Source organism: Archocentrus centrarchus, chromosome 3, assembly GCF_007364275.1.
Source record: "Archocentrus centrarchus isolate MPI-CPG fArcCen1 chromosome 3, fArcCen1, whole genome shotgun sequence".
Lineage (NCBI taxonomy): Eukaryota > Metazoa > Chordata > Actinopteri > Cichliformes > Cichlidae > Archocentrus > Archocentrus centrarchus.
The window spans coordinates 36,208,583-36,235,579 of NC_044348.1; the positions used below are offsets into that span (position 1 = coordinate 36,208,583).

Here is a 26,997-nt window from a genome sequence, read left to right on the forward strand (position 1 = left end):
GAGCATGGAGGAGACTCCAGGAGACAGGCAGTTACTCTAGGAGAGCTGGACAGGGCCGGAGAAGGTTCTTAACCCATCAGCAGGACCGGGATCTGCTCCTTTGTGCAGGAGGAACAGGATGAGCCCTGCAGAGCTACAGAATGACCTCCAGCAGCCACTGGTGTGAATGGCTCTGACCAAACACTCAGAAACAGACTTCATGAGGACGGCCTGAGAGCCCGACGTCCTCTCGTGGGCGCTGTGCTCACTGCCGGCACCGTGGAGCCTGATTAGCATTTACCATAGAATACCAGAACTGGCAGGTCCAACACTGGAGCCCTGTTCTTTTCACAGATGAGAGCAGGTTCACCTGATCATGTGACAGACGTGAAAGGGTCTAGAGAAGTCTTGGAGAATGTTATGCTGCCTGTAACATTGTTCAGCATGACTGGTTTGGTGGTGAGTCAATGATGGTCTGGGGAGGCATATCCATGGAGGGACATACAGACCTCTACAGGGTAGGCAACGGCACCCTGACTGCCATCAGGTAACAGGATGAAATCCTTGGACTCACTGTCGGACCCTACGCTGGTGCAGTTGGTCCTGGGTTCCTCCTGGTGCACCACAACGCCCGCCTTCATGTGGTGAGAGTATGCAGGCAGTTCCTGGAGGATGAAGGAGTTGATAGCATTGACTGGCCTCCATGCTCGCTTGACCTAAATCCAACAGAACACCTCTGGGACATTATGTTTCAGTCCATCTGAAGCTGCCAGGTTGCACCTCAGGCTGTCCAGGAGCTCAGTGATGCCCTGATCCTGATCTGGGAGGAGATCCTCCAGGACACCATCCATCATCTCATTAGGAACCCCGATGCTATCAGGCTGCATACTAGCAGGTGGGGGCCAAACAAATTACTGAGGACCACTTTGAGATGCCGCAGTGAAATATCAGTAAAATGTTCCAGCTGTCGCATCATTTTATCCCTTTCTTGATGTCTTTGAATTCAGCCTCTGCAGGTTCATCATTTTCATTTCCATCAAATGATGTGGCATCCTTTCATTCCTAACACATTACCCAGTCCATAGCAGTATAGATATGCAACAGGTGATCCTTTTAAGGTTTTTTGTGCACTGTATGTTTTATACTGTTTCTGACTGGAGGAATAAGACCTGTTGCATCTGTCCTCAGCCTCCTCTGACACCTGGTGCTGTGATTCTAAATAGTTTTGAGTGGTAGAGAATTCAGAGAAACTGTTAGATTCATCGACAGGCAGGGAGATGACTGTGAGGATTAGTTTCTGGCAGCTGAAACCAGCTGAAACCACTCGCTTAGCTCCAGCATGAATGAAATGAGCTGGACTCTCAGCCAGCAGTCGTGTATGTGTGTCGGCGAGGCGTCGTGACCGTTTGTTTCTACTCGTATCCACAGCCCACTGAGGAAGAGGAGGAGAGTAAGGGAGGGAGGGGCAAGCTTCAGGCTGAGGAGGAGAGCGGGCAGAGACAGCAGCGTGGGCTGAATATCAGCGGAGGTGATTAAATGCCGCAGGACGAGACTTCTAGAAGCTCACCTGAGGTGCAGAGTTCACTGCTTCAACTTTCACTGGCTGTCAGATCATTTTTCACAGTTTAAGGGAATTTTCACACCAAAATCAAATCCACTGATTCTCCCTTTAGCCTGTGCCATTTACACAGACTGTTTTATTAGGCACCCAATTATGGTGACATGAGCTCCAGAGATGTTGGCAGGTTAGGTCAGGTTCTGCATCATCCAATCACCTTCAACTGCTGCAAGCTTTGATACGGGCTTTCTCTCCCCCCACAGTGCCAGATTAGAGACTATAGACTCCACAGCCAGTTATTCTTGTTCAGGCCCTTAGCTTTCACCTCCTAACCCTGTGTAACCCTACCTCTCCTCCCCTGTGGACATCTTGCTGCCCTGGATTCCCCAGCTCTGGTTACCTCTTCTCCGTAAGGCCCAGTCTGGTAACAGCCCCCCTGATTGGTAGTTAAATGTTCCTCCAGTTGTTTCTTTTTTTTTAGCACCTTTTCCAGCCTTTTATTGTTTCTGTCCCAGCCTTCAGAGATGTGGTGCTGCCGTGAAATTCATAAAGAGCTCATGTTTTTCATGAAAAAGTAAAATATTGATTCAAATATTTGATGTTTTCTATGTTCTACTTTGAATAAAATAAAGCTTTATGAAATTTCAAGTCATTACATTCTGACTTTATTTACATTTTTCACAGCATTTGTATAAAACAAGCCTACTAAAAAAAACAAAAGACCCGCAGTACAGAGCACACGGTAAAATACTGTAAGTACTTCCACCTGCCCAACACAGGCCAAAATACTAACACTGCATCATCAAAATGCAGAGTTCAGAAACCAATGATGGCCACATCCATGTTTTTTTTCCATACAGTCTGATGTTTGCTGGCTGCATAAAGCTCAGTAAAGAATATGATGAGATGATGAACCTGCTTGCTGCAAAGTGAAGTGAAGGAAAAGCAGGCATCTCTCAATCTCAAAAAATGTGAACTCATCAAAATAATACAGCCAAAACCCTCAAACAGCAGAGGGAAACTGATGAATAAATCCTGCAGCCTGAGACCTGCTGGACCAACCGAGACCAGAACAGGAGAAACAACATAACCTGCTGTGATACACCTGATTACACGTTACCCTGAAAAGTTTGATACGAGTCTAAATCCTTTAACTTTCTAATTATTTCCAGGTTTACATGAAAATCTGTTAGATTCAGGCCCACACTGTGCACTTGTATACTTTTATTTATCCTATTGGTGTAAATGGGCCCTGACAAGCTGAAACATTTACACAGAAGTTGGACTTCTTTGAAGCTGTCAGTATTTTGTGCAGGCGTGCCGTCTTTTCTGCACATTTATGTTTTGTTCTCTTGAAAAATGGAGTGGAGAGATGAGTCAGACACTCTTCAGTCCAACCACGCTGCCGGATCTCAGCGAGTGCGTAGGCGAATGAAGCGAGCAGTGTGTTGGCAGCGTGGTGGCAGATGGTCGGCGGGCGGACAACCTGAATCCATTCAGAGCTCAGACATGAATGAAGACGAGCAGATACACGGCACACCAATCAATACCTCCAGAAACACCAGAGAACAGCTCTGATTGTTCTCGTGTGTGTGAGGTTATTTTTTCCATTCATCTATTTTACAAATACACTCAATAAACCGATTATTATGTGCAGTCTCCTCCAGCAGCTCTGCTTTTATGAAGCTTCTAGTTTGATTTATGTTGCTTGTGTACAAAGAGGGCAAAACCTCTGCACACTTTTCAGCACCTCATAATAAACACAGCTCAAAAAAAACCCCGAAAACTTGCATATCTATACTGGACTGGGTTAGGGTTAGGAAGGAAAGGATGCCACAATATTTGATGGAAATGAAATGAGGCTGAATTCAAAGACACCCTGAAAATCAAAGTGAAAAATGATGCAGCAGGCTGGAATATTTTGCCAAAATAAATTAAATTTGGTTTCCATGCGCCGCCCAGCAGATGAGTCAGATAAGCTGACACCTCAGCTATAAGACGTGTCACTTTCACAGGAGTTTCTCCTGACAGTTTAGGTGTTTTTCTCCATGAGAAAGTTTCACGTCCTCAGTGTCAACCAGGGTACTTATTACATACTAATATAATAACACAAAATGCCTTTCATTACTTTGTGTAGCTACAATAACAAAATTTGCTTGACTCACCACCTCAGAACGAGCATGTCTGAGCAAACTCAGGTAAACACTCTGGATGTTCCTCATGACTATTTTACTTGTAATGTAAAATATATAGAAGAATAAAAACATTACATCCCTAAACATGGCAACAAATGACATGACAGTAATTACCACATCAGCCGTTGTGGTTTGTGAACATCTGCAGCCTGATGAGGCTCTGAGTGTGCTGAAGTCTTCCTCAGTGAAGACGAGTTTTAGATGCTGACAGGCTGAAATATGCATGCGCACCCTGCCACCTCTGCAGACTGGAACAATCACCACTCAGTTACCTCAGACTCCTCTGATTTTTTAAGTTTAATACATTTGTATGTTTGCTTTGATGAAGACTTATTTTTGTTCTGAATGAAGATGAAGCTTCTGGAGCTCATTTTATTTTATATGTCATAAATCCTTTTGGTACTTTCACAATCAAAAGCCAACAGTGATGAAACAGAAGATTTCTCATATAAAAATATAGTTCTCTCTTTTAGGGAAGGAGCAGCCAATCAGCTTCTCCAAGCAAGTGTGGTCACCTGACATGACAGCAAGTTCAGTCTTCGTCTCCTCGTATCTGAACCTGTGAGGAGGAATGTCAGTGGTGGAGATATGCTCGAGGTAATAAGTCTGTATTCTGCAAAGCAAAACCTCTGGGGTCAGAGGTCAGGGATCCTGAGGCATCATACACTTCCTGTTTCGGACCTCAACCACTTCCTTCCTCTCCTTTAGGAAGTTTCCGAAGGCTTCGCTCTCCTTGCTCTCCTCCGTAACTGAAAAACAGAAAATTCAGTTTATTTCCTGCACAAAGACAAAAACGTGCTCTGATTTTTACCGATTTGTTCGGGCTCATGTCTGAATGTTTACGAAATGTCCGGCTTTTTAAAAATACCGATCGGCTCCAAACCCCGCAGATTCTGGAAGTTTAACTCACGCCATACCAACGCAGTGAGACTGTGTTCTCTCACAGGGTAAGCTTTTATTTCCTCACCGCTGTGGTCGATGTCATCCGTGTCGCTGTCCACCTCCTCCTCGTCCTCTTCGTCAGGATTACCGCGTGTCATGAGGAGGTCACTGGGTCCGGCGATGTCAGCTTCCTCTGCAGACAGGAAGTCAGTCGGCCAGTTAGAACATTAAGAATGTAGTACAATAACTGAGCTGAGTGGAGCAGCCGGTGGCTCTACCTGTGGATGGTGTGCTCGTCATGTCCACAGCTCCCAGGTCCTTCCTGAGCCTCTCCAGCTGCTCCTGCTGCTTCTTGCCCTGAGCTTCGGCCTGGAAGGCAGGAAGTCAGCTTATACACGGAGATACATGAAGGCGGAGACACTGGAAAAAAAAATAAACTAACCACTCACCAGTTGTTTGCGGAGTCGTTCATACTCAGGTTGATAGTCCCTGAGGAAGCAGGAGGAAGATTTCAGGTTATCACACCAACTCTTTACCTCCGTGAAAACAGAACCCAACCCTCAGTGTCAGGCACTGTGATTGGTTTTTACTGGGAAATAGCTGTCCTGCTACAGCTAAGTGTGGTCAAGCCCTTCATGTGGCCTCTAAGCTGTGTGAAAACACTCACCTATGTTTATTAATTTGTTCTGTAAATGTACATATTAAACACACTAAGAGTGCATTTTTAGATACATCATTAATATTTTAGCTGTTTAACCACCAGTTCCATGTGTTTTAAAGCTATTATACAGCTAATATGTTTACTGCAGAAGACAGCAGAGGCTTATGGTCTTTGCATGGAACTTATCTGTGGAGGCATTTATGGTTATGTGGTGCCCTCTAGTGTCTGATACCACGCATAGCAGCCTTGTGTGAAATTAGCTGAAATGATTCAGTGCTCGTCTATTTTTTCTGTTCTTGTTTACTATAGACTGCACTCAGCTACATGACAGATTTCAAAGTGACCTTTAATCTCTATGCCATCCGTTATTACAGTGGGTGGCAGCATTTTAACCTATATGACTTCAATAGGTACAACCTTCATCAGGTAAAGTAGCTGAGGAAGGAGGACAATAAAACTCAGTCTTAGATTAAAGGAAAAAAAACTTCACAGATTTATGTTGAAAAAAAGACCAAATTGCGGTTGAGCGATGTAGGGAATGGCAGCATAGTTCGCAGCTCCCACCAGTTGAGGACAATTAACCCTCCTCCCTCAACGAATTACAAACCAAATTCAAATTGATGCTACAGGGATGAGTGGGGGAACCCGTCAGAAATGCCGAAAAAAAATCTGAAAACGCAGGAAAAGAAGCAAGGATTTGTAATGGAGGCAAGCCGTGAAGCAGGGGGTAATGGCGGCGAGGCACTATTCAATTCAATTCAATTTTATTTATATAGCGCCAAATCACAACAAACAGTCGCCTCAAGGCGCGTTGTATTGTGGGTAAAGACCCTACAATAATACAGAGAAAACCCAACAGTCAAAACGACCCCCTATGAGCAGCACTTGGCGACAGTGGAAAGGAAAAACTCCCTTTTAACAGGAAGAAACCTCCAGCAGACCCAGGCTCAGGGAGGGGGGGGGTCATCTGCCGCGACCGGTTGGGCTGAGGGGAGAGAAAAACATGCTGTGGAAGAGAGCCAGAGATTAATATCAATTAATGATTAAATGCAGAGTGGAGTATAAACAAAATAAATAAGGTGAATGAGAAACAGTGCATTATGTGAACCCCCCAGCAGACTAGGCCTATAGCAGCATAACTAAGGGATGGTTCAGGGTCACCTGATCCAGCCCTAACTATAAGCTTTATCATAAAGGAAAGTTTTAAGCCTAATCTTAAAAATAGAGAGGGTGTCTGTCTCCTGAATCCAAGCTGGAAGCTGGTTCCACAGAAGAGGGGCCTGAAAGCTGAAGGCTCTGCCTCCCATTCTACTCTTAAGTATCCTAGGAACCACAAGTAAGCCAGCAGTCTGAGAGCGAAGTGCTCTGTTGGGGTGATATGGTACTATGAGGTCTTTGAGATAAGATGGTGCCTGATTATTCAAGACCTTGTAGGTGAGGAGAAGGATTTTAAATTCTATTCTAGATTTAACAGGGAGCCAATGAAGAGAAGCCAATATGGGAGAAATATGCTCTCTCTTTCTAGTCCCTGTCAGTACTCTAGCTGCAGCATTTTGGATCAGCTGAAGGCTTTTCGGGGAGCTTTTAGGACAGCCTGATAATAATGAATTACAATAGTCCAGCCTAGAAGTAATAAATGCATGAATGAGCTTTTCAGCATCACTCTGAGAAAGGATGTTTCTAATTTTAGAAATATTGCGCAAATGCAAAAAAGCGGTCCTACATATTTGTTTAATATGTGCATTGAAGGACATATCCTGGTCAAAAATGACTCCAAGATTTCTCACAGTGTTGCTGGAGGCCAAAGTAATGCCATCCAGAGTAAGGATCTGGTTAGACACCATGTTTCTAAGATTTGTGGGGCCGAGAACAAGAATTTCAGTTTTATCTGAATTTAGAAGCAGGAAATTAGAGGTCATCCAGGCCTTAATGTCTTTAAGACATTCCTGCAGTTTAATTAATTGATGTGTGCCATCTGGCTTCATTGATAGGTAAAGCTGAGTATCATCTGCATAACAATGAAAATTGATGCAGTGTTTTCTAATAATACTGCCTAAGGGAAGCATGTATAATGTAAATAAAATTGGTCCTAGCACAGAACCCTGTGGAACTCCATAACTAACCTTACTGTCTGAAGAAGACTCCCCATTTACATGAACAAATTGGAGTCTATGAGATAAAGATGACTCAAACCACTGCAGTGCAGTACCTTTAATACCTATAGCAAGCTCTAATCTCTGTAATAAAATGTTATGGTCAACAGTATCAAAAGCTGCACTGAGGTCCAACAGGACAAGAACAGAGATGAGTCCACTGTCAGAGGCTGTAAGAAGATCATTTGTAACCTTCACTAATGCTGTTTCTGTACTGTGATAAATTCTGAAACCTGACTGAAACTCTTCAAATAAACCGTTCCTCTGCAGATGATCAGTTAGCTGTTTTACAACTACTCTTTCAAGAGTCTTTGAGAGAAAAGGAAGGTTGGAGATTGGCTAAGACAGCTGGGTCAGTGATGGCTTTTTAAGCAGAGGTTTAATTACAGCCACCTTGAAGGTCTGTGGTACACAGCCAACTAATAAAGACTGATTGATCGTTTTTGAGATTGAAGCATCAATAATTGGAAAGACTTTTTTGAACAGTCTAGTAGGAATGGGATCTAACAAACATGTTGCTGGTTTGGAGGAAGTAACTATTGAAGTTAACTCTGAAAGATCAACTGGAGCAAAAGAGTCTAAACAAATACCAGCAGTGCTGAAAGCAGCCGAACATGAAGAATAATCTTTGAGATGGTTATGAATAATTTTTTCTCGAATGTCTAAAATTTTATTTGTAAAGAAATCCATGAAGTCACTACTAGTTAACGTGAAAGGAATACTCGGCTCTACAGAGCTCTGACTCTTTGTCAGCCTGGCTACAGTGCTGAAAAGAAACCTGGGGTTTTTCTTATTTTCTTCAATTAATGATGAATAGTAAGATGTCCTAGCTTTACGGAGGGCTTTTTTATAGAGCAACAAACTCTTTTTCCAGGCTAAATGAGCATCTTCTAATTTAGTGAGACGCCATTCCCTCTCCAGCTTTCGGGTTATCTGCTTTAAGCTGTGCGTTTGTGAATTATACCACGGAGTCAGGCACTTCTGATTTGAAGCTTTCCTTTTCAGAGGAGCCACAGTATCCAAAGTTATACGCAGTGAGGATTTAAAACTATTGACGAGATAATCGACCTCACTGGGAGCAGAGTTTAGGTAGCTGCTCTGCACTGTGTTGGCACTGAAGAGCATAACAATGAAGGAATTAGATCCTTAAACTTAGTTACAGCACTTTCAGAAAGACTTCTACTGTAATAAAACTTATTCCCCACTGCTGTGTAATCCATTAAAGTAAATGTAAATGTTACTAAGAAATGATCAGACAGGAGGGGGCTTTCAGGGAATACTGTTAAGTCTTCAGTTTCTATGCCATATGTCAGGACAAGATCCAGAGTATGATTAAAGTGGTGGGTGGGCTCCTTTACATTTTGAGAGAAGCCAATTGAATCTAACAATAGATTAAATGCAGTGTTGAGGCTGTCATTCTCAGCATCTACATGGATGTTAAAATCACCCACTATAATTATTTTATCTGAACTGAGCACTAAATCAGATAAAAAGTCTGAGAAATCAGACAGAAACTCTGAGTAAGGACCAGGTGGACGATAGATAATAACAAATAAAACAGAAGAAGAAGAAGAAGAAGAAACAGCCTTTATTGTCCCACAGAGGGGAAATTTGGGTGTAACAGCAGCCGCAGTTATTATAAATATAAAGATATAATAATTCACACTATTAAGAAAAGAATATATATAAAATCAACAAACAATATTAACCTTAATACTACTAATAATAATAACACTATATACAATGTGCATGATGTGCCGGACTATTTACAGTATATTATATATTATCCTACATTGTGTAGGCTATTGTGGTTTTTGTTGGGAGCAGTGATGGTTATAAAGTCTTACAGCTGCTGGGAGGAAGGATCTGCGGTAACGCTCCTTTGTGCATTTAGGATGCAGCAGTCTGTCACTGAAGGAGCTCTCCAGCTCAGCAACAGTTTCATGCATGGGATGGGAGACCTTGTCCATCAGTGATGTTATTTTGGTCAGGTTTTTGATTTTCCCAATTAGGATGGACAAGACTAAGAGTCAGGCTTTCAAAAGAATGAAAACTTTGTCTGGGTCTTTGATTAATTAATAAGCTGGAATTGAAGATTGCAGCTAATCCTCCTCCTCGACCTGTGCTTCGAGCATTCTGACAGTTACTGTGACTCGGGGGTGTTGATTCATTTAAACTAACATATTCATCCTGCTGTAACCAGGTTTCTGTAAGGCAGAATAAATCAATACGTTGATCAATTATTAAATCATTTACTAATAGGGACTTGGAAGAGAGAGACCTAATGTTTAACAATCCACATTTAATTGTTTTATTTTTTGGTGCAGTTGATGAAGCTGTATTATTTATTGTTTTTGAATTTTTATGCTTAAATAGCTTTTTGCTGATTTTAGCTTTGGTTTTTGGTGGTCTGGGAGCAGGCACCGACTCTATGGGCATGGGGTTTTGGGGGGATGGCAGGAGGAGAGAAGCTGCAGAGAGGCGTGTAAGACTGCAACTCTGCTTCCTGGTCTCAACCCTGGGTAGTCAGTTTTTAGGAGGGTTAATAAATTTGGCCAGATTTCTAGAAATGAGAGCTGCTCCATCCAAAGTGGGATGGATGCCGTCTCTCCTAACAAGACCAGGTTTTCCCCAGAAACTTTGCCAATTATCTATGAAGCCCACGTCATCTGACAACATGCCAGAGCTATACAAGTACTTGACTGACATCAGTAAAGAAATCCGCGAACTTAAAGAGGAGATGAAAAATGACATAATGGCCCTCGACGCGAGTTTTAAACAGGAGTTTGCCCATTTTAAGGAAGACATCAACAACAGACTGAAGGAAAATAGTGACGAACTAAAGGACCAGAGGAAAAGTCTTAACGAGGTGCAAACACGCATCGGGGAGCTTGAGACGTTCAACATGGAAGCTAAGGGCGCACTGCTGCCGGCTCTACGTGAGCAGAAAAAGCTAAAGGAAAAGCTGACAGACCTCGAAGGAAGGACCAGGAGGAACAACGTGCGGATATTCGGGATCCCGGAAGGCTCGGAGGGGGACTCGGTCACCCACTTTGTTGAGGAGTTATTACACAGAGAACTCTCTCTACCCGAGGGGACCAAACTGCTGATTCAACGAGCGCACCGAGCAGCAGCAAGGAGACCAGGTCCCGGTGAGACTCCGAGGTCCATAATTATAAACTTTCTCCGGTTTGATACGAAAGAGATGGTATTAAAGAAAGCCTGGGAAAAGCGGATTAAACTTGACAACACACCCCTGTTCTTTGACAACGATTACGCGTCCGAGGTGGTACAGAAGCGCAGAGCCTATGCGGAGATTAAAAAGACTCTCAAGGCGAAAGGCATCCGGTTCCAAACGCCCCTGACCAGTATCAGGATCCACTGGACCGACGGACCTCGGCTCTACAGCAGCGCGCAAGAGGTAGCGAAAGGGGAACGGATGTACAGGTGAAGGAAGCGAACGAGGGGCGCGTGATGGAGGAGTGGATACAGGTGGCATCACAGTGGCAACGCGTCGGGGAACCACGGGTGCAAGGAGGATTAACGCAACGCGCGAGAGGGAAGCTGCAGTAGTTTCGGAGAGTCGAAGACGGAGAAAATAATTAATGGAAAGCGGACAGGCAGACGTGAATAAGGCTTCAACTTAAAATGAGTATAAATCACGGTCTAAATGTATAATAAGAAATGTTGAGTAACAGACCATAGTAGACTAATGCTGTATTTTATATTCATTTATACATGTTCGTTTATAATTACAGAGGAGGGCTTAGGGGTAGTCTATTTTAATGGTAAATACCAGGGGATGGGGGGGAAGAGACTGGGACATGGGAATACCCCAGGAAGTTATATTCGTTTATTCATTTCCTTATGGTTAAATAAACAGTCTGTTTACTTGGCTAAGGTTTGCCTCGCACAAATAGGCTTTTCATAAGTTTATTCAGACTGGTGGAGTTGGAATGTAGAGTAATGTTGGACACTACTAGAAGGCAAAGGGGGCTTTACGTAGGACCTCTACCTACCTCTAGTGAGGGGCCCCACCACTACTGGGGGACTTTCCCCTCCCCCACCAGCAGGGATATGGGCACAACTAAAGAAGCCCAATGTTATTGGAAACAAAGTTCTGGTGTTAGAGTTCATATTGTTCTATGAGTTACAGGTGTCAGTGGGAAAGAAAGAGAAAGAAGAAAGGAGTAAATGCAATATAGTCAACTTAAAGTGGTGTCTTTGAATGGGTTGAATGACCCAATTAAAAGGGGAAAGGTCATAGCAAAATTAAAAAAAGAAAGATCACAGATTAGTTTCCTACAAGAAACACATTTGTCGGATCAGGAGCATGAGAAATATAAAAAATTGGGATTTAAAAATACACACTATAGCTCTTATAGAAATGGGAAGAAAAGGGGGGTAATGATTTTAATTTCAAATGCAATAAAATTTGAGACCTTAAAGGAAATGAAGGAAAAAGAGGGAAGATACATACTGGTTAAAGGGAAAATAGATAATCAAATAGTTACACTAGTCAATGTCTACGCACCCCCTGACAGTGCTAACAGTTTTTTCAAGAGCTTCTTCGAAGTTGTTGTTCAAGAAATAGAAGGGATACTGATATGTGGAGGGGATTTTAACATTACGCTGAACCAAGACTTGGACACGACTAGTGCAAAGAAAAGCAGCAAAACACAAGTGACTCGATACTTAAATACTGTATTATTAGAACTGGGAATTATCGATGTCTGGAGAGAACTACAGGTGTAAATATTAGTAGTGACTTAACACAAATGTACAAAATTAATTGTGGGACTCTAAATCAAGAAATCCAAAAAGATATGGATATATGGTCAATACTAACGTTGGATTTTAGTTCTAGAATAGAAATCATAAAGATGAACGTTTTACCAAGAATCTTATATTTATTTCAATCATTACCAATAGACATCCCCACATCACAATTCAAAGAATGGAATAAAAAAAATCTCACGCTTTATTTGGGGGGGGGGGGGGGGGGGGGGGGGGGGGTCAAGGATAAAATTTACAACTCTCCAGATTCCCAAAGACAGAGGAGGGTTAGCTTTACTGAACCTCTTAGAATATTATGCGGCACAGATTCGACCCTTGGTGTATTGGTGTGATCCTGAATATACTGCAAGGTGGAAAGATATTGAATTGTCAGGAGAGGGATACCATATTCAGAGTATAATTGCTAACAGGGATATGTTTAGAAAATATAAGACTATGCTTGATCCATTTACTATATTCACTTTAGAAATCTGGTTTACGGTTGTTCGGAAATATGATTTGGAGAGGGAAATAAAAATTCTGAACTGGTTGACCTGTGACTCTAAATTTAAACCAGGGGAAATGGATAGAAATTATTAACAATGGATAAACAAGGGGCAGTGGCCGACGCAAAAACTCGGGTGTGGGAGGAGTTCAGTGAGGCTATGGAAAAAGACTTTCAGATGGCATCGAAGTGATTCTGGCAAACCATCAGGCGACTCAGGAGGGGAAAGCAGTGCTCCACTTACACGGTTTATAGTGCGGGTGGGGTGCTGCTGACTTCCACGGAGGTTATAGTCGGGCGGTGGAAGGAATACTTCGAGGACCTCCTGAATCCCACTGACACGCCTTCTGTAGTGGAAGCAGAGTCTGGGGACGAGGGAGATGACTTGAACATCACTGGGGGTGAGGTCACTGAGGCAGTTAAACAACTCCTTGGTGGCAGGGCCCCTGGGGTGGACGAGATTCGCCCTGAGTTCCTGAAGGCTCTGGATATTGTAGGGCTGTCTTGGTTGACAAGCCTCTGCAACATCGCGTGGAGATCTGGGGCAGTGCCATTGGATTGGCAGACCGGGGTGGTGGTCCCCATCTTTAAGAAGGGAGACCGGAGGGTGTGCTCCAACTTTCGGGGGATCACACTCCTCAGCCTCCCCGGTAAGGTCTATGCCAGGGTGCTGGAAAGGAGGGGCCGTCTGTCAGTCGAACCTCGGATCCAGGAGGAACAATGCGGTTTTCGTCCTGGTCGCGGAACGCTGGACCAGCTCTTTATCCTCTCAAAGATATTCAAGTGCACATGGGAGTTTGCCCAACCAGTCTACATGTGCTTTGTGAACTTGGAGAAGGCATTCGATCGTGTCCCTCGGGGTATCCTTTGGGAGGTCCTGCGGGAGTATGGGGTGTCTGGCCCGTTGTTGCGGGCCATTCAGTCTCTGTACAACCGTATAGCCGGTAATAAGTCGGATTCGTTTCCTGTGGGTGTTGGACTCCATCAGGGCTGCCCTTTGTCACCGATTCTGTTCATAACTTTTATGGACAGAATTTCTAGGCGTAGCCAGGTGACGGAAGGCTTCTTCCTTGGTGGCCTCAGAGTCTCATCTCTGCTCTTTGCAGATGATGCAGTCCTGTTGGCTTCATCAGGGGGTGGCCTCCAGCTCGCAGTGGAATGGTTCGCAGCCGAGTGTGAAGCGGCCGGCATTAGAATCAGCACCTCTAAGTCTGAGGCCATGGTGCTCAGGAACGAGTTCTTGCCCCAAGTGGAGGAGTTCAAGTATCTCGGGGTCTTGTTCACGAGTGATGGGAGAAGGAAGCAGGAGATCGACAGACGGATCGGGGCTGCACCGGTCTGTCGTGGTGAAGAGGGAGCTTAGTGTAAAAGCGAAGCTCTCGATTTACCGGTCGATCTACGTTCCTACCCTCACCTATGGTCACGAGCTTTGGGTAGTGACCGAAAGAACAAGATCGCGAATACAAGCAGCAGAAATGAGTTTCCTTCGAAGGGTGGCTGGTCTCTCCCTTAGAGATAGGGTGAGGAGTGCAGCCATCCGGGAGGGACTCAGAGTAGAGCCGCTGCTCCTCCACATCGAAAGGAGCCAGTTGAGGTGGCTCGGGCATCTGATTAGGATGCCTCCTGGCCACCCCTTGGGTGAGGTGTTCCGGGCATGCCCCACTGGGAGGAGGCCCCGCGGCAGACCCAGGACATGCTGGAGAGATTATATCTCTCGGCTGGCCTGGGAACGTCTTGGGGTCCCCCCCGGATGAGCTGGAGGAGGTGGCTGAGGAGAGGGAAGCCTGGGCTTCTCTGCTTAGGTTCCTGCCCCCGCGACCCGGCCCCGGATAAGCGGAAGAGAATGAATGGATGGATGGATGGATAAACAAGGGGATTACAGCAATATGCACAATAATTGAACAGGGCAAAATTAAATGCTTTCAAAAACTGAAGAGGGAATTTGGATTTTAAGATGGTAGTACCTGAACTGGTCACAAAGTTAGAGACTACTTTGAGAAGGATATAAAGCCAGATCTTCCCCGGGAGTTGAACCAAATTACAGTAACAATATGTAAGGCATATAGGAACAGTGTGGGGAAAGTGGTATCATCATTATACCAGGGTCTGCAGAAAAACAGAAAAACCTCTACACTGTATATAAGAGACAGATGGGCAAAAGAAAGCAAAATACAGATATCTGAGGAGGAGTGGTATAATATTTGTGAAATTCAGAAAACCACTACCAACTCCAGGATGTGGAAGGAATTTTGTTGGAAAAACATTATCAGATTCTTTATCACTCCTAAATCAAAAAGCAAATTTTCAAGTACACAACAAACATGCTGGAGAGGGTGTGGGGATCAGAATGCAGGTCATAGTCATATATTTTGGGAATGTAATAAAATGGTTAACTATTGGAATGATGTATGGGTGGGCATTAGAACTATTTTGGGGTATGAGATACCAAAGACATGTAAGATACTATACCTATGTAACCTGACAAAGGACACCATACAGCGCGAGGACACATATTTAGTAAAAATTCTGCTGGCTGCAGCCAAGAAGGCTATCACCAGGAAGTGGCATAAAGAGGATCTTCCCACCCGGAGGAACTGGTTGGACACAGTTGAGGAGATCCTTGGAATGGAACGTCTCACACACAGACTAAGACTCCAGCTGGTAAAATTCAGCGGGAAATGCAAGAAATGGGACGAATACAAATCACAAAACAGAGACACCACTGGAATCTTTGAAATAGACAATGTTTGAATATTATCTTTGAGAATATGTATCCCACTGGCACTGCACTGAGTTTTGTGTATTTGTTTTGGGTTTTTTTTTATATGTATATATAATAAAATAAAAACTTTGAGTTAAAAAAAAAAAAAAAAAAAAAGGGTTTGTTTTAAGCATACTACACTGGTTCTCACACACACTTGCAAAAGGAGACATATGGATTCACAGTAAAAGCAGAAATAATCTAAAACATATTTCGCTGAGACTTTTTCTTCTTATGAAGTTACCCCTTTAATTTGGGTTAGGGTTAGTTTCTTATAAAACTCCCATGCACACTCAAATATCCTCGAGAGGATGCAGAGCTGGTCCAGTGTTCCACAACCAGGACTGTTCCTCTTGGATCTGAGGTTCGACTAACAGAAACTCTCCTTTCCAGCATCCTAGCATAGACCTTCCCGAGAAGGCTGAGGAGTGTGATTCCCCCGAAAATTGTAGCACACCCTCCAGTCTCCCTTCCTGAAGATGGGGACCACCACCCTGGCCTGCCCATCCAGTGACACCGCCCCATATCTCCATGCAGTGTTGCAGATGCGTGTCAACCAAGACAGCCCTACAACATCCAGAGCCTTCAGGGACAGGTGAACCTCATCCACCCCAGGGGCCCTGCCATCAAGGAGTTGTTAAATCACCTCAGTGACCTCACCCCCAGTCATAGGCAAGTCATCCCCCCTCACATCCTCCCTCCCCAGACTGCTTCCACTACAGAAGGTGTGTCAGTGGCGTTTAGGAGGTATTCCTTCCACCACCCGACTGTATCCTCAGTCAGCAGCGCCCCACCTGCACTATACATCGTGTGCGCAAAGCCCCACTTTCCCCTTATGAGTCGCCTGACGGTTTGCCAGAATTGCTTCAAGGCAGTCCAAAAGTCTTTTTCCATGGCCTGACCAAACTCCTCCCACACCTGAGTTTTTGCTTCAGTCACCACCTGAGTCACGTTCAACTTGGCTTGTCTCTGAAGTCCCACAGGCCAACCAAGCCCGACAGGATGACTCCTTCTAGCTAATTTCCCCCTTCATAACAGCTGCACAGGGGGAGGATGTATTTATAATTCACCTGTTTAAAATGGATTCAGGGGTAAAGTTTACATTATAAGGTGTGTGGCCTCTTTGACCAACAGGTGGATGGTGACTCAGCCAGCTGCTGGCTGTCTGCTTTCTAATGAGGCTTGCTGTTGTTAGTGGATAATGTGCACAGATATGGTCGCACCTGGCTCAAAAAACAAAACAAAACAAAACAAAAAAAATCCAACATATAAGAAAAAAAATGCTAACAAAGCTTCAGAAAATAATGATTTTATAGCAAAGTTTATACATAGTGTGTTCACATATAGTTTGTCTCATTTTCTTAGACATTCGTTTAGTGCTGTCACCAACCTTAAAGTCAAATATTTGACTCAAATGATGTCAGACAAGTTTTTTGCTGGTTATTCTGATGCTCTGTGCTAACAATGCTAACCCCATTGTTTACCCCCCAGTGAAAAGTGCCTAAATCATTCACAGTGGTTGAATAGAGTCCCATCAGTCTTATGAGTGATTCTAACTCACCTCTCGTACTCCTTGGCAGCATCCTCCACCTGAACAAACAGCTCATCTAATCCAGTTCCTGTCACTGCAGACACGCCCACCACCTGCAGGTGTGGAGATGACCGAGACATCGCTTTTATCTTTGCTTAACCCTTAGTTATTGAACCTGCTCTGATCAATCAGTGGGTGACATGGGGTGCCATGTCCATCTTTTACATACAGTCTATCCACAAACTGAAGCAGATAAATTGAAATCAGCACTTCATCATGTCTGAAAGCATAACCTGAAAATTCTTTCTGTATATGTCAAACAATGTTAAAAGTTTGGGTTGTAAGGATTTGCCAGGGGTCCAGGTTTTCAGCCCCTCTCACCCTCAGGTTGGTGTAGAACTCGTCCAGCACGAGGCTCATGGAGCGCGTCAGGTTGCTCACATATGAGGTTTCCTGGTTCAGAGCGTCCTGGAAGACCTCAAAGTCCTTCATCCACTCCACTGCAAAGCTGTGGTCAATGATGTCGGTCTGAAAGAAGAAGAAGAAAATCACAAACAGAAAAACACACAGTCCAGCACGAGCCGGCAGCATGCTAAGCATCCTCACCTTGTTCATGGCCACAATGAAGGGCAGCTTGGTCTTATAGAGGATACTGAAAGACACAAAGATCTGCAGAGTTCAGATCAGTTCTGCTGATGGTTTTGGATGGATACTTCCCCACACACAGACTTTCCTCTGATGAGATACTCAGGTTTACTTGGTGTGTCATTTCAGGTGAGAAATCAAGGCCTTCCGTTAAATCGTCAATCCTCTCAGTTTTAGGCTTCAATTATGCTCCTGCATAGGGTCTTTGAGGGGCCTAAGCACATAAGTAGAAACCCCTCTGAACCCTACGTGGTAACACAACCCTTGCTGCGTTGACCAGTTTCTCACGAAGTGCACGTCAGGTTACGTCGCAGGTTACCGTATAGGGTTCAGAGGGGATTTCTGGTTACGATGCAGAAGCATATTTCAGGCCGGCAGGATGACAAGTCATTGAAATAGCTCTCCAGAGAACTGTTCATCCTGTAGTTGGACTCCAGCTCCAGTTCCACCATCTTGGACTGCAGCTGGTGAAGAACTGGTCCGTATGCCGCTACGCTGAGCTCGCTGAGGCTGCAGACCACAGCGAGGACTATGGTGACCAACTGCAGTCGAAGGAAATGGAGCTGGAGTCCGACTGCAGGATGAGGGGCTAACCAGAGGAGCAGGTGCTGTAAACCAGACCTTCTAGTTTCCACATTTTCTTTTCTCACAGACTCACCGCTGCTCATAGAAATGACATAAACATTAAAATAATTTGACATGGTGGCTGTCTGGTACCTGCAGGCGTATAGCATGTTGGACATGAAGGTGACAGGGTTGACGCTGCGGGATGTGTCCATGACATAGATCACCACACAGGGGAAGGATGATGCCTAAAAATGCACAGAGACGCGGGCTGTAAACAGTCTGCCTTTGCTGATAACAACATAAAAATCCAGCGAGCACCCACCAGAGCTTCAGTGATGATGGTTCCAGACGCTGACCAGGTGAAGACTTCAATCTGACCTGGAGTGTCAATTAGTACATACCTGCAACAATCCGCAAAAGACTTTACTCTGCGCACATATATAAACACAATCAGAGAGCACTTTATTACAGACATCTGCTTATTCATACAATTATCCACACACAGGAAGCTGCTGTAAGGCCACCATAAGGACACTGCCGCCCTCACAGTCTTTAAAACATCACTTTTTTCTTGATGTAAGCAGGTGGATACTGACCGGTGATTCTGACGCTTCTTCTCGATGAACTGCATCACCTGAAGAAAAACAAAGCTAGGATCAGATCACCTTGCCTGGAGGGTCATACAGTGAGACATCTGAGTTTGGAACGGAACTAAAATTCTCTTTATTGAGTAAAACTTGTAGTGACGACGTGTTTCTGCCCATTCTGGACTAAGATGAGACTCTTGGAGCATTCATCAGCTTCTGGAAGTGAAGGCTCTTCTTTTTGGCTTCACTCTTTAAATCTGCTCTTAAGACCTGCCTCTTCCACTTGGCTTTTGACCCAGTTTGGGATCTATTTATTTTATTTTTATTGTTTTACTCATTTTTACTTGTGTATTTTATTGATGCTTTTATTTTGTGTTTTAATTTTCTTTCTATTGTATTTTCTCTTGTGCTGCATGTTTTGTTTCCATGTTCAGCACCTTGGTCAGTGGTTGCTGTTTTTAAAGTGCTTTACAAATAAAGTTGGCTTGGCATTCACAGTAAATGAGAGGCAACATCGCCACCATTAGGCCAAGCTAGAGCATTAACAAAGAGAACCTGCTTGAAGAAAACCACAGAACACAGAGCTTCTGACATTAACAGGGGTCGTGTTGGTTAACCGCTCCTCTCTCATGTGTTGTGTTGAGATTTGTGAGTCACCTGATCAAAACGGGTGGCGAACAGGTTTAGTGATGTCACAATGCCTCCGTTGGGTCCGAGGCCATACTGCTTCATCACCTCCTTGTAGTTCACGGTGTCCCTGATGTCTGAAGCCAGAGGACGGACACCACAGGCGAAAGCTTATTTGCCTTTGAATACAAGCTGTGATTTCTCAAAGCATTTACATTCTTCTTTATGTTAAAAGTACAGATGCAGCCACCTAAAGTTGCCGCATCCAGCCAGACGTCGGCCAGCTGAAGTCCAGCCCACAGCTGACCGACGTCTGGCTGTCGTCGGGCTGGAAGTCCCCCTCCTTCTCCCGGGCGGATCTACTTTCCAGCATGAACACACCCCTTTCCCTCAATTGTAGACTGTCACCAAAAGGTGGCGCCTTCTTAACAAAAACTTTGAGTTCTGTGATTCACAAATGTTTTGGTGAAGTAGCAAGTTTTGAAGACCTAAAATAAATGCATAAAATTTTTGTCAGTATGACCTTTCACACATTTCCATTGCGAATCACCAAAATATTCCGTTGTTTCACTTCATCTTTTAACTAAATAAGTAAATAAATACAGTAGGTTAAAAAAGAAGTGGTGCTGCGCTGAGCCAACCCGGTCTCACGGCAGCTCGTGCAATAGTCACGAAATTTAATCTATTGATTCGTGCTCATGAACACGAATTCCCTCTTTTTTTCGTGTTACTCGGCACGACTTCTGACCTGCCCGAAATGCAGTGGGATAAAGTTCATACCTCTGAGCACGACTTCTAAGCTGCAGTATAAGCCGAATTTTTTTTTTTTTTTGCCCCCGTCCCCCTTTTTTCCCCCCTTTTCTTTTGAACTGGAAACTCAGACGCTGAATTATGCCTTTAATTGCGATCCTTAACCGCCACTTTTCCTTTTGACATGAATTTCTCCTTGTTTCATTTAATCTGGGGTGCTGCTTATGGTTGTAACGATGACATTTGTGGGGCTTTTTAGGTCTAAATTTATATTTACGTGTTTATGGTTAGTGCTATATTCGGTGTAGTTCCGTGGTCTGAAGCTGTTTTTTCCTCTGTGTTAAATCCATGAACCAACGATGAATAAATAAATGAACTACAGTACCCATGACCCCCATTGGCTGTGACCATGGTCATGCGTATTCCCGTTGCTGTCCAGGTAAATTGCATGACTGCCAGTTCACCCGCTTCGGATGTTATGAGGTAATTACTGACTTTATTAGCGGTTTTCAGGCCTGTAGATATGGGCCAGCAAGGGCCGTCTGCACCTCGTAGTAAGTCAAGAAGGTAGTTATCGTTCTAACGGAGGATCACTGACAGAGGGATGAAGGACTACAGAAGCCATGCTCGCTGACTTCCGGCGGATGCTGCAGTGTTCAGGTAAGAGGATTTCAATGGACAGCGTTTATATAGTGATATTATTAAGACAGTGAGTGTCAATAAGCACTTGTAATTAGATTAATGTGGTGTAAGAGAGCGCTGATATCCCAACTCTGAGATGCATTTGTAGAGATTATTGCGGGTTTTGCCGTCTTTGAGGCGCTAGCTTAAAGTTTCTGTGCAAATGTTAGCGGATATCGTAGGAAAGCGTTCACTATTTAAACAATGTTATGGCAGAAATATGAGCTTCTGGACTTACTAGTTAAGTAAAATGATTATTTTCAGCCACAGATTCCAAATAAATATCCCGATGAGCTTTAGTGCATCCATATTCAATATCTGCGAGTACAGTGCTTCATTTAATCTGCATTGAACTGACCCAGGGTTATCACAATGTAAAATAAAATGATACTGGTCTGAACACAGTTGCTGGATCAGGTGACCCTGAAGCCTCTCTTACTTATGCTGCTATAGGCCTAGGCTGCTGGGGAGGTTCCCGTGATTTCTTTATATTCACTGTAAACAAACCTTCTATTAGCAAGTTTCTTATATTCACCATATAAACAAACAGCAGTCTGTTTATACTTCAGACTGCTCGCTTACTTGTGGTTCTTTGGATACTTAAGAGTAGAATGGGATGCAGAGCCTTCAGCTTTCAGGCCCCTCTTCTGTGGAACCAGCTCCCAGCTTGGATTCAGGAGACAGACACCCTCTCTATTTTTAAGATTAGGCTTAAAACTTTCCTTTATGATCACGCTTATAGTTATGGCTGGATCAGGTGACCCTGAACCACCACTTAGTTATGCTGCTATAGGCCTAGTCTGCTGGGGGGTTCACATAATGCACTGTTTCTTTTCATTCACCTTATTTACTTTGTTTATACTCCACTCTGCATTTAATCATTAATTATTATCAATCTCTGTCTCTCTGCCCTCAGCCCCAACCGGTCACAGCAGATGACCCCCCCTCCTTGAGCCTGGTTCTGCTGGAGGTTTCTTCCTGTTAAAGGGAGTTTTTCCTTCCCACTGTCACCAAGTGCTGCTCATAGGGGGTCGTTTTGACTGTTGGGTTTTGTTAGAATAGATAAACGGTTAACTGTTTTTCTATGTATCATAATGTGTTCATCATAAACATGCACATGACCATCAGATTGTAAGCGCAAAACATACTCATACACACCCGGACCCTCCAGGTGAGGAAAGCAGGTAACGCCTCTTTCCTGACGTCACACACACATACACACACCCCCACACACCCACGTGATGCTAAAATAAAAGAGCCGGCAGGAAGAAGGAAGCCAGACTCTCTTTCAGACACGCAAACGGGTGTGAGCTGTCTTAAACTCTCCCTGCAGGTAAAAAGATCAACTACGGGTTTCTGTGTCTTTCTTTATTCAACGGTGGTCCGAACCTAACAGGTTTTCTCTGTAATTATTGTAGGGTCTTTACCCACAATACAAAGCGCCTTGAGGTGACTGATGTGATTTGGCGCTGTACACATAAAATTTAATTGAATTGATCAAAGTCTGACTGCCTTTAATCCTCTGTGACAAACCTGAGGATCCATGAAACCTGCCAGCACCTGAGAATGAGCTGAAACTTACAGTGTATTACAGTGTATTACGTACAGTGTATTAGCTTCCAGACTCTGGGAATCCTGTCAGTGAGCAGGGACTGATTCACTGTCCTCAGCTTTAAACAAACCCAGTCTCCATCTCAGGTTTTGACTCAGCCTGCTTTGGAGTCACTAATCTAGAAGCATCAGGCTACTTACTTTCAACACCATAATTTTGTCACTGATTCATTAATATGTTTTACATTGTTGTTGTTTATCAGTGGAGGGAGCAGATTTGAGAACAGCAAAAAGAACCACTAAATCTTTCTCATCTTTCTTTTTTTTTTTTTGAGGATGAGGAGGTTCATCTTTAATACTTCAGGCTATATCAGCTACCAGTTTGTAAACCTGTTTTGTGCTGCAGCAACAATCAAACATGTCCAGTTCATACATCATTGTAGTTTGTGTCTTTGCTCTTTCAGAACTGAATTGGAAATCCAAAGGTGCTGCAAAGATTTTTCTCCAACCCTCAAAGCCGGACTTCACCCATGAGAGCGAGCTGACAGCATGCAATCATTTTGAGAAGTGACATTCTCAGAAATAAAGGTGAGCAATAATACTTAATGTGTAATTTTTGATTATCATGTTTTTGTCATTGCTCACAGTGGCCTTGTATTCATTAGGCATTTCCAGAATAGTATCCAGCAGTTTCTTGTGAGCTGAATCATTTTTCTTTTAATACATGTTTAACATTCACTTGAGTATTACTTGTTATACATAACTGTGGCTCTGAAACAAAGGCTCTCCTGAAGGAGAAGAAGAGAGCCTTTAGATCAGGAAATAAGGAGGAGCTGAGAGCTGTGCAGAAGGATCTCAGAAGGAAAATCAGGGATGGAAAAAACATCTACAGGAAGAAGATGGAGGACCAGCTACTGCAGAGCAACATCAGTGGGGTTTGGAGAAGCTTGAACTCAAGTTCAGGCCACAAACCAAGCCCTAAGGTTGTAGGAGACTTAGAGTGGGTGAACAACTTGGACCAGTTCTTTAACAGGTTTGACCAGTCACCCACCCCTCCCCCAGCCCAGTCACCCCTGCTCTCAGCCCCACCATCTTTAATGTCTGCCAACCTTTCTTCTCGGGACCTCACACCTCTCAGCTCTCAGCCATCACCCAACCCCTTCACTACAGAAGACTCCATCCCACTGCCCCCATCCCCCATCCCCCACCTCACACCTCTCAGCCATCACCTACCCCCTTCACTACAGAAGACTCCATCCCACTGCCCCCATCCCCCACCTCAGACCTCACACCTCTCAACCATCACCTACCCCTTTCACCTCAGAGGACTCCATCCCACAGCCCCCCTCCCCCACCTCCATCTTGTCCCTTTCAACTCATCATGTGAGGAATGAGCTACGCAAGATCAAGGTGCGAAAGGCTGCAGGTCCAGACGGCATCAGCTCCAGGCTCCTGAGGTGCTGCGCAGATCAGCTGTGCGGCATCATGGAATACATGTTCAACCTGAGCCTGAAGCTGGGGAAAGTACCACAACTGTGGAAGACCTCCTGTGTGGTACCGGTACCAAAGAACAAGCATCCAAAGGATCTTAGCAGCTACAGGCCGGTAGCCCTGACGTCACATCTAATGAAGACCCTCGAGAGGCTGGTCCTCAACCATCTACGCCTCATGGTGACGTCTTCGTTGGACCCGCTGCAGTTTGCCTACCGGCCTGGCATCAGGGTGGATGACGCCATCATCTACCTCCTGCACCGAGCTCTGACCCACCTGGAGAAACCTGGAAGCACTGTGAGGATCATGTTCTTTGATTTCTCCAGTGCTTTCAACACCATCCAGCCAGGACTTCTGAGGGACAAGCTGGAGCTGTCAGGAGTGGACCACCACATGTCCCAGTGGATAGTGGACTACCTCACTGACCGCCCACAGTACGTGAGGACACAGGGCTGTGTCTCTGACAGTCTGGTCTGCAGTACGGGGGCCCCACAGGGAACTGTGCTGGCACCGTTCCTCTTCACCCTCTACACTGCAGACTTCTCCATCAACTCCCCACGCTGCCATCTACAGAAGTTCTCTGACGACTCTGCCATAGTTGGCCTCATCACAGGTGAGGATGACTCAGAGTACAGACAGTGGACTCAGGACTTTGTGGACTGGTGCCAGCGGAACCACCTCCTGATCAACGCCGCTAAAACCAAGGAGCTGGTGGTGGATTTCCGCAAGCGCAGACCCACCACACGGACACCGGTGAACATCCAGGGAGTGGACATTGAGATAGTGGACTCTTATAAGTACCTGGGTGTTCACCTGAACAATAAACTGGACTGGACTCACAACACTGATGCACTTTACAGGAAGGGTCAGAGCAGACTCTACCTGCTAAGAAGGCTGAGGTCTTTTGGAGTGCAGGGGGCATCAGCCATCTTCTATGCAGCAGTATGTTGGAGCAGCAGCTTATCTGCAGCTGAGAGGAAGCGGTTAGACAGGCTCATCAAGAAGGCCAGCTCTGTACTAGGATGTCCTCTCAACCCAGTGCAGGTGGTGGGAGACAGAAGGACCCTGACCAAAATAACATCAATGATGGACAAAGTCTCCCACCCCATGCATGAAACGCTGAACTGGGGAGCATCTTCAGTGACAGACTGTTGCACCCTAAATGCACAAAGGAGCGTTATCGTAGATCCTTCCTCCCAGCAGCTGTAAGACTTTATAACCATCACTGCTCCCAACAAAAATAGAACCAATAGTATGTATGTATGTATATATTGTATAGTAATACATAGTATATTGTCATGTCCTGTAGTTATAATTAGGGATGGCACGATACCACTTTTTTATGTCCGATACCGATATTTTAAATTTGGCTATCGCCGATACCGATACAAATCCGATCTTTTTTGTATTATTTTTAAAAATTGTTTTTAAATGCCTGGATCAATTTTAGGAAAGTCAACAGTCTCACACAACAAAATCAAAATCTTTTAGTTGTCCCACATACAAGACTAAGGACCGGGGGGCAGAGCTTTTCAGGCAGTGGCACCAAAGCTCTGGAACTGTTTACCACTCCATCTCCATTTAGCTGACTCTGTGGAGTCTTTTAAAAAACAGCTGAAAACTTTTCTATTTAACCAGACTTTCTGTTGACTTTATTTTTATTCTTTTTCTTTTAATATGGTAATGTTACATTTTAATATGGTGTTTTATCTGTTTTTTGTTTTTTTTGGACATTGTGTTTTAATTATTGTACAGCACTTTGTGACTTTTCGTCTGTGTAAAGCACTATATAAATAAACTTTACTTACTTACAACAATCGCTCTATCACCTGAATCCTGTTGCTCCTATGTGAGAAGGTGATGCATTGGCTTATGGTAGGTTGCAAATTTCATTAGGGCTGCAACTATTGATTATTTTAGCAATCGAGTATTTTATTGATTATTCCATCGATTACCCGAGTAACTGGATAAGAAATACTTTTTTCGTATTAACAGTTCATCTGCATATTTTAACTTCCGTACTGCAGTTTTTCCCTGTGTGAAACAAACAGGGTGGATGGACCAGCTACAAAGTTCTCTTTTCTTCAATTACTGATCAGGTGGTTGATGAAGGACCTCCAGCTGTTTCACAGTAAAGGTTTAATGGAGGTTACAGAGGGAAAAGCTTCATTTGGACACTAGAAAAACATTTAGTCCACTCCATCTGAGCTCACCAGCTCCGCCTCTTTGCTTGTGCAGACAGACTGCACGTAAATCAGCTGACTGCTGCTGTTGCGTCATCAGTGTTTATGTTGAAAAACTAGGGGCTGCGTGAGCGCAATCTTGTAATACTTTATATTCACAAGCATTCTCCTAAATACGTTTCTACTGCAGGTCTATATTTAGTCACTAATCAGGGATTAAAGTATAAAAAATATTTTGACGGAGAAGAGGTCCTTCCAGTACCGGACAGTCACCAGTGCTAATAGCTGCGCTCGCTAGCAGTATGTCCGGGAGCTTAAGTAGAGAAAGAAATAACAGCTGATTCTCAGCACAGCGAGCACAACACACAAACACGCAGAGAGCGGTGGAGGCGTGGAAAAACATGTCAGCGATGATCCACTCAGTGTCAAAGGGAATCCGTCGCAGCGACGGAGAACTTCATAGAATCTGAGGGTTTTTTCTAACTCCTGATCCACTCCATTCCAGTAGGTGGCGGTAATGCAGCTCTAAGCTGGTTTGTTCAACCGCAGACCCACAAGAAGAAGAAGACGACCGAAAACTGCAATGCAGCTAATGTGGGTCGGATCGGATTGCATTTTTTATTTCTTTCCGATATCCGATCCAGTAATTTAGGCCAGTATCGGACCCGATACCGATACTGAATATCGGATCGGCGCATCCCTAGTTATAATCCTGTACAGTATATATTATTTTACTTTTATTATTATTATTATTAGTAGTAGTAGTATTGTTAATCTTGTCCTGTTGTGTTTTGACATTTTTGCTGCTGTTACACCTAAATTTCCCCTTTGCGGGACAATAAAGGCTGTTGTTTCTTCTTCTTCTTCTTCATCCCCATCAAACTGCATGGTGCAAGTAAAATGACCAAATCCTC

At 44.2% G+C, this 26,997-nt stretch overlaps 1 protein-coding gene across 1 annotated transcript in view; it reads right to left on the minus strand.

Annotated features, from left to right (window-relative positions):
* Positions 1-2,186: 2,186 nt before the first annotated feature.
* gpn1 (GPN-loop GTPase 1) overlaps positions 2,187-26,997 on the minus strand; it is a 28,029-nt gene continuing 3,218 nt past the window's right edge. The window contains exons 3-13 of the mRNA XM_030725192.1: positions 19,458-19,564; positions 18,810-18,847; positions 18,536-18,614; positions 18,364-18,458; positions 17,608-17,653; positions 17,383-17,529; positions 17,032-17,114; positions 5,064-5,103; positions 4,893-4,983; positions 4,700-4,807; positions 2,187-4,481 (exon numbers count right to left, since the gene is read on the minus strand). Of these exons, the coding sequence (XP_030581052.1) occupies positions 4,375-4,481; positions 4,700-4,807; positions 4,893-4,983; positions 5,064-5,103; positions 17,032-17,114; positions 17,383-17,529; positions 17,608-17,653; positions 18,364-18,458; positions 18,536-18,614; positions 18,810-18,847; positions 19,458-19,564 (941 nt within the window). The 3' untranslated portion in view covers positions 2,187-4,374. The remainder of the gene's footprint in view (positions 4,482-4,699; positions 4,808-4,892; positions 4,984-5,063; positions 5,104-17,031; positions 17,115-17,382; positions 17,530-17,607; positions 17,654-18,363; positions 18,459-18,535; positions 18,615-18,809; positions 18,848-19,457; positions 19,565-26,997) is intronic.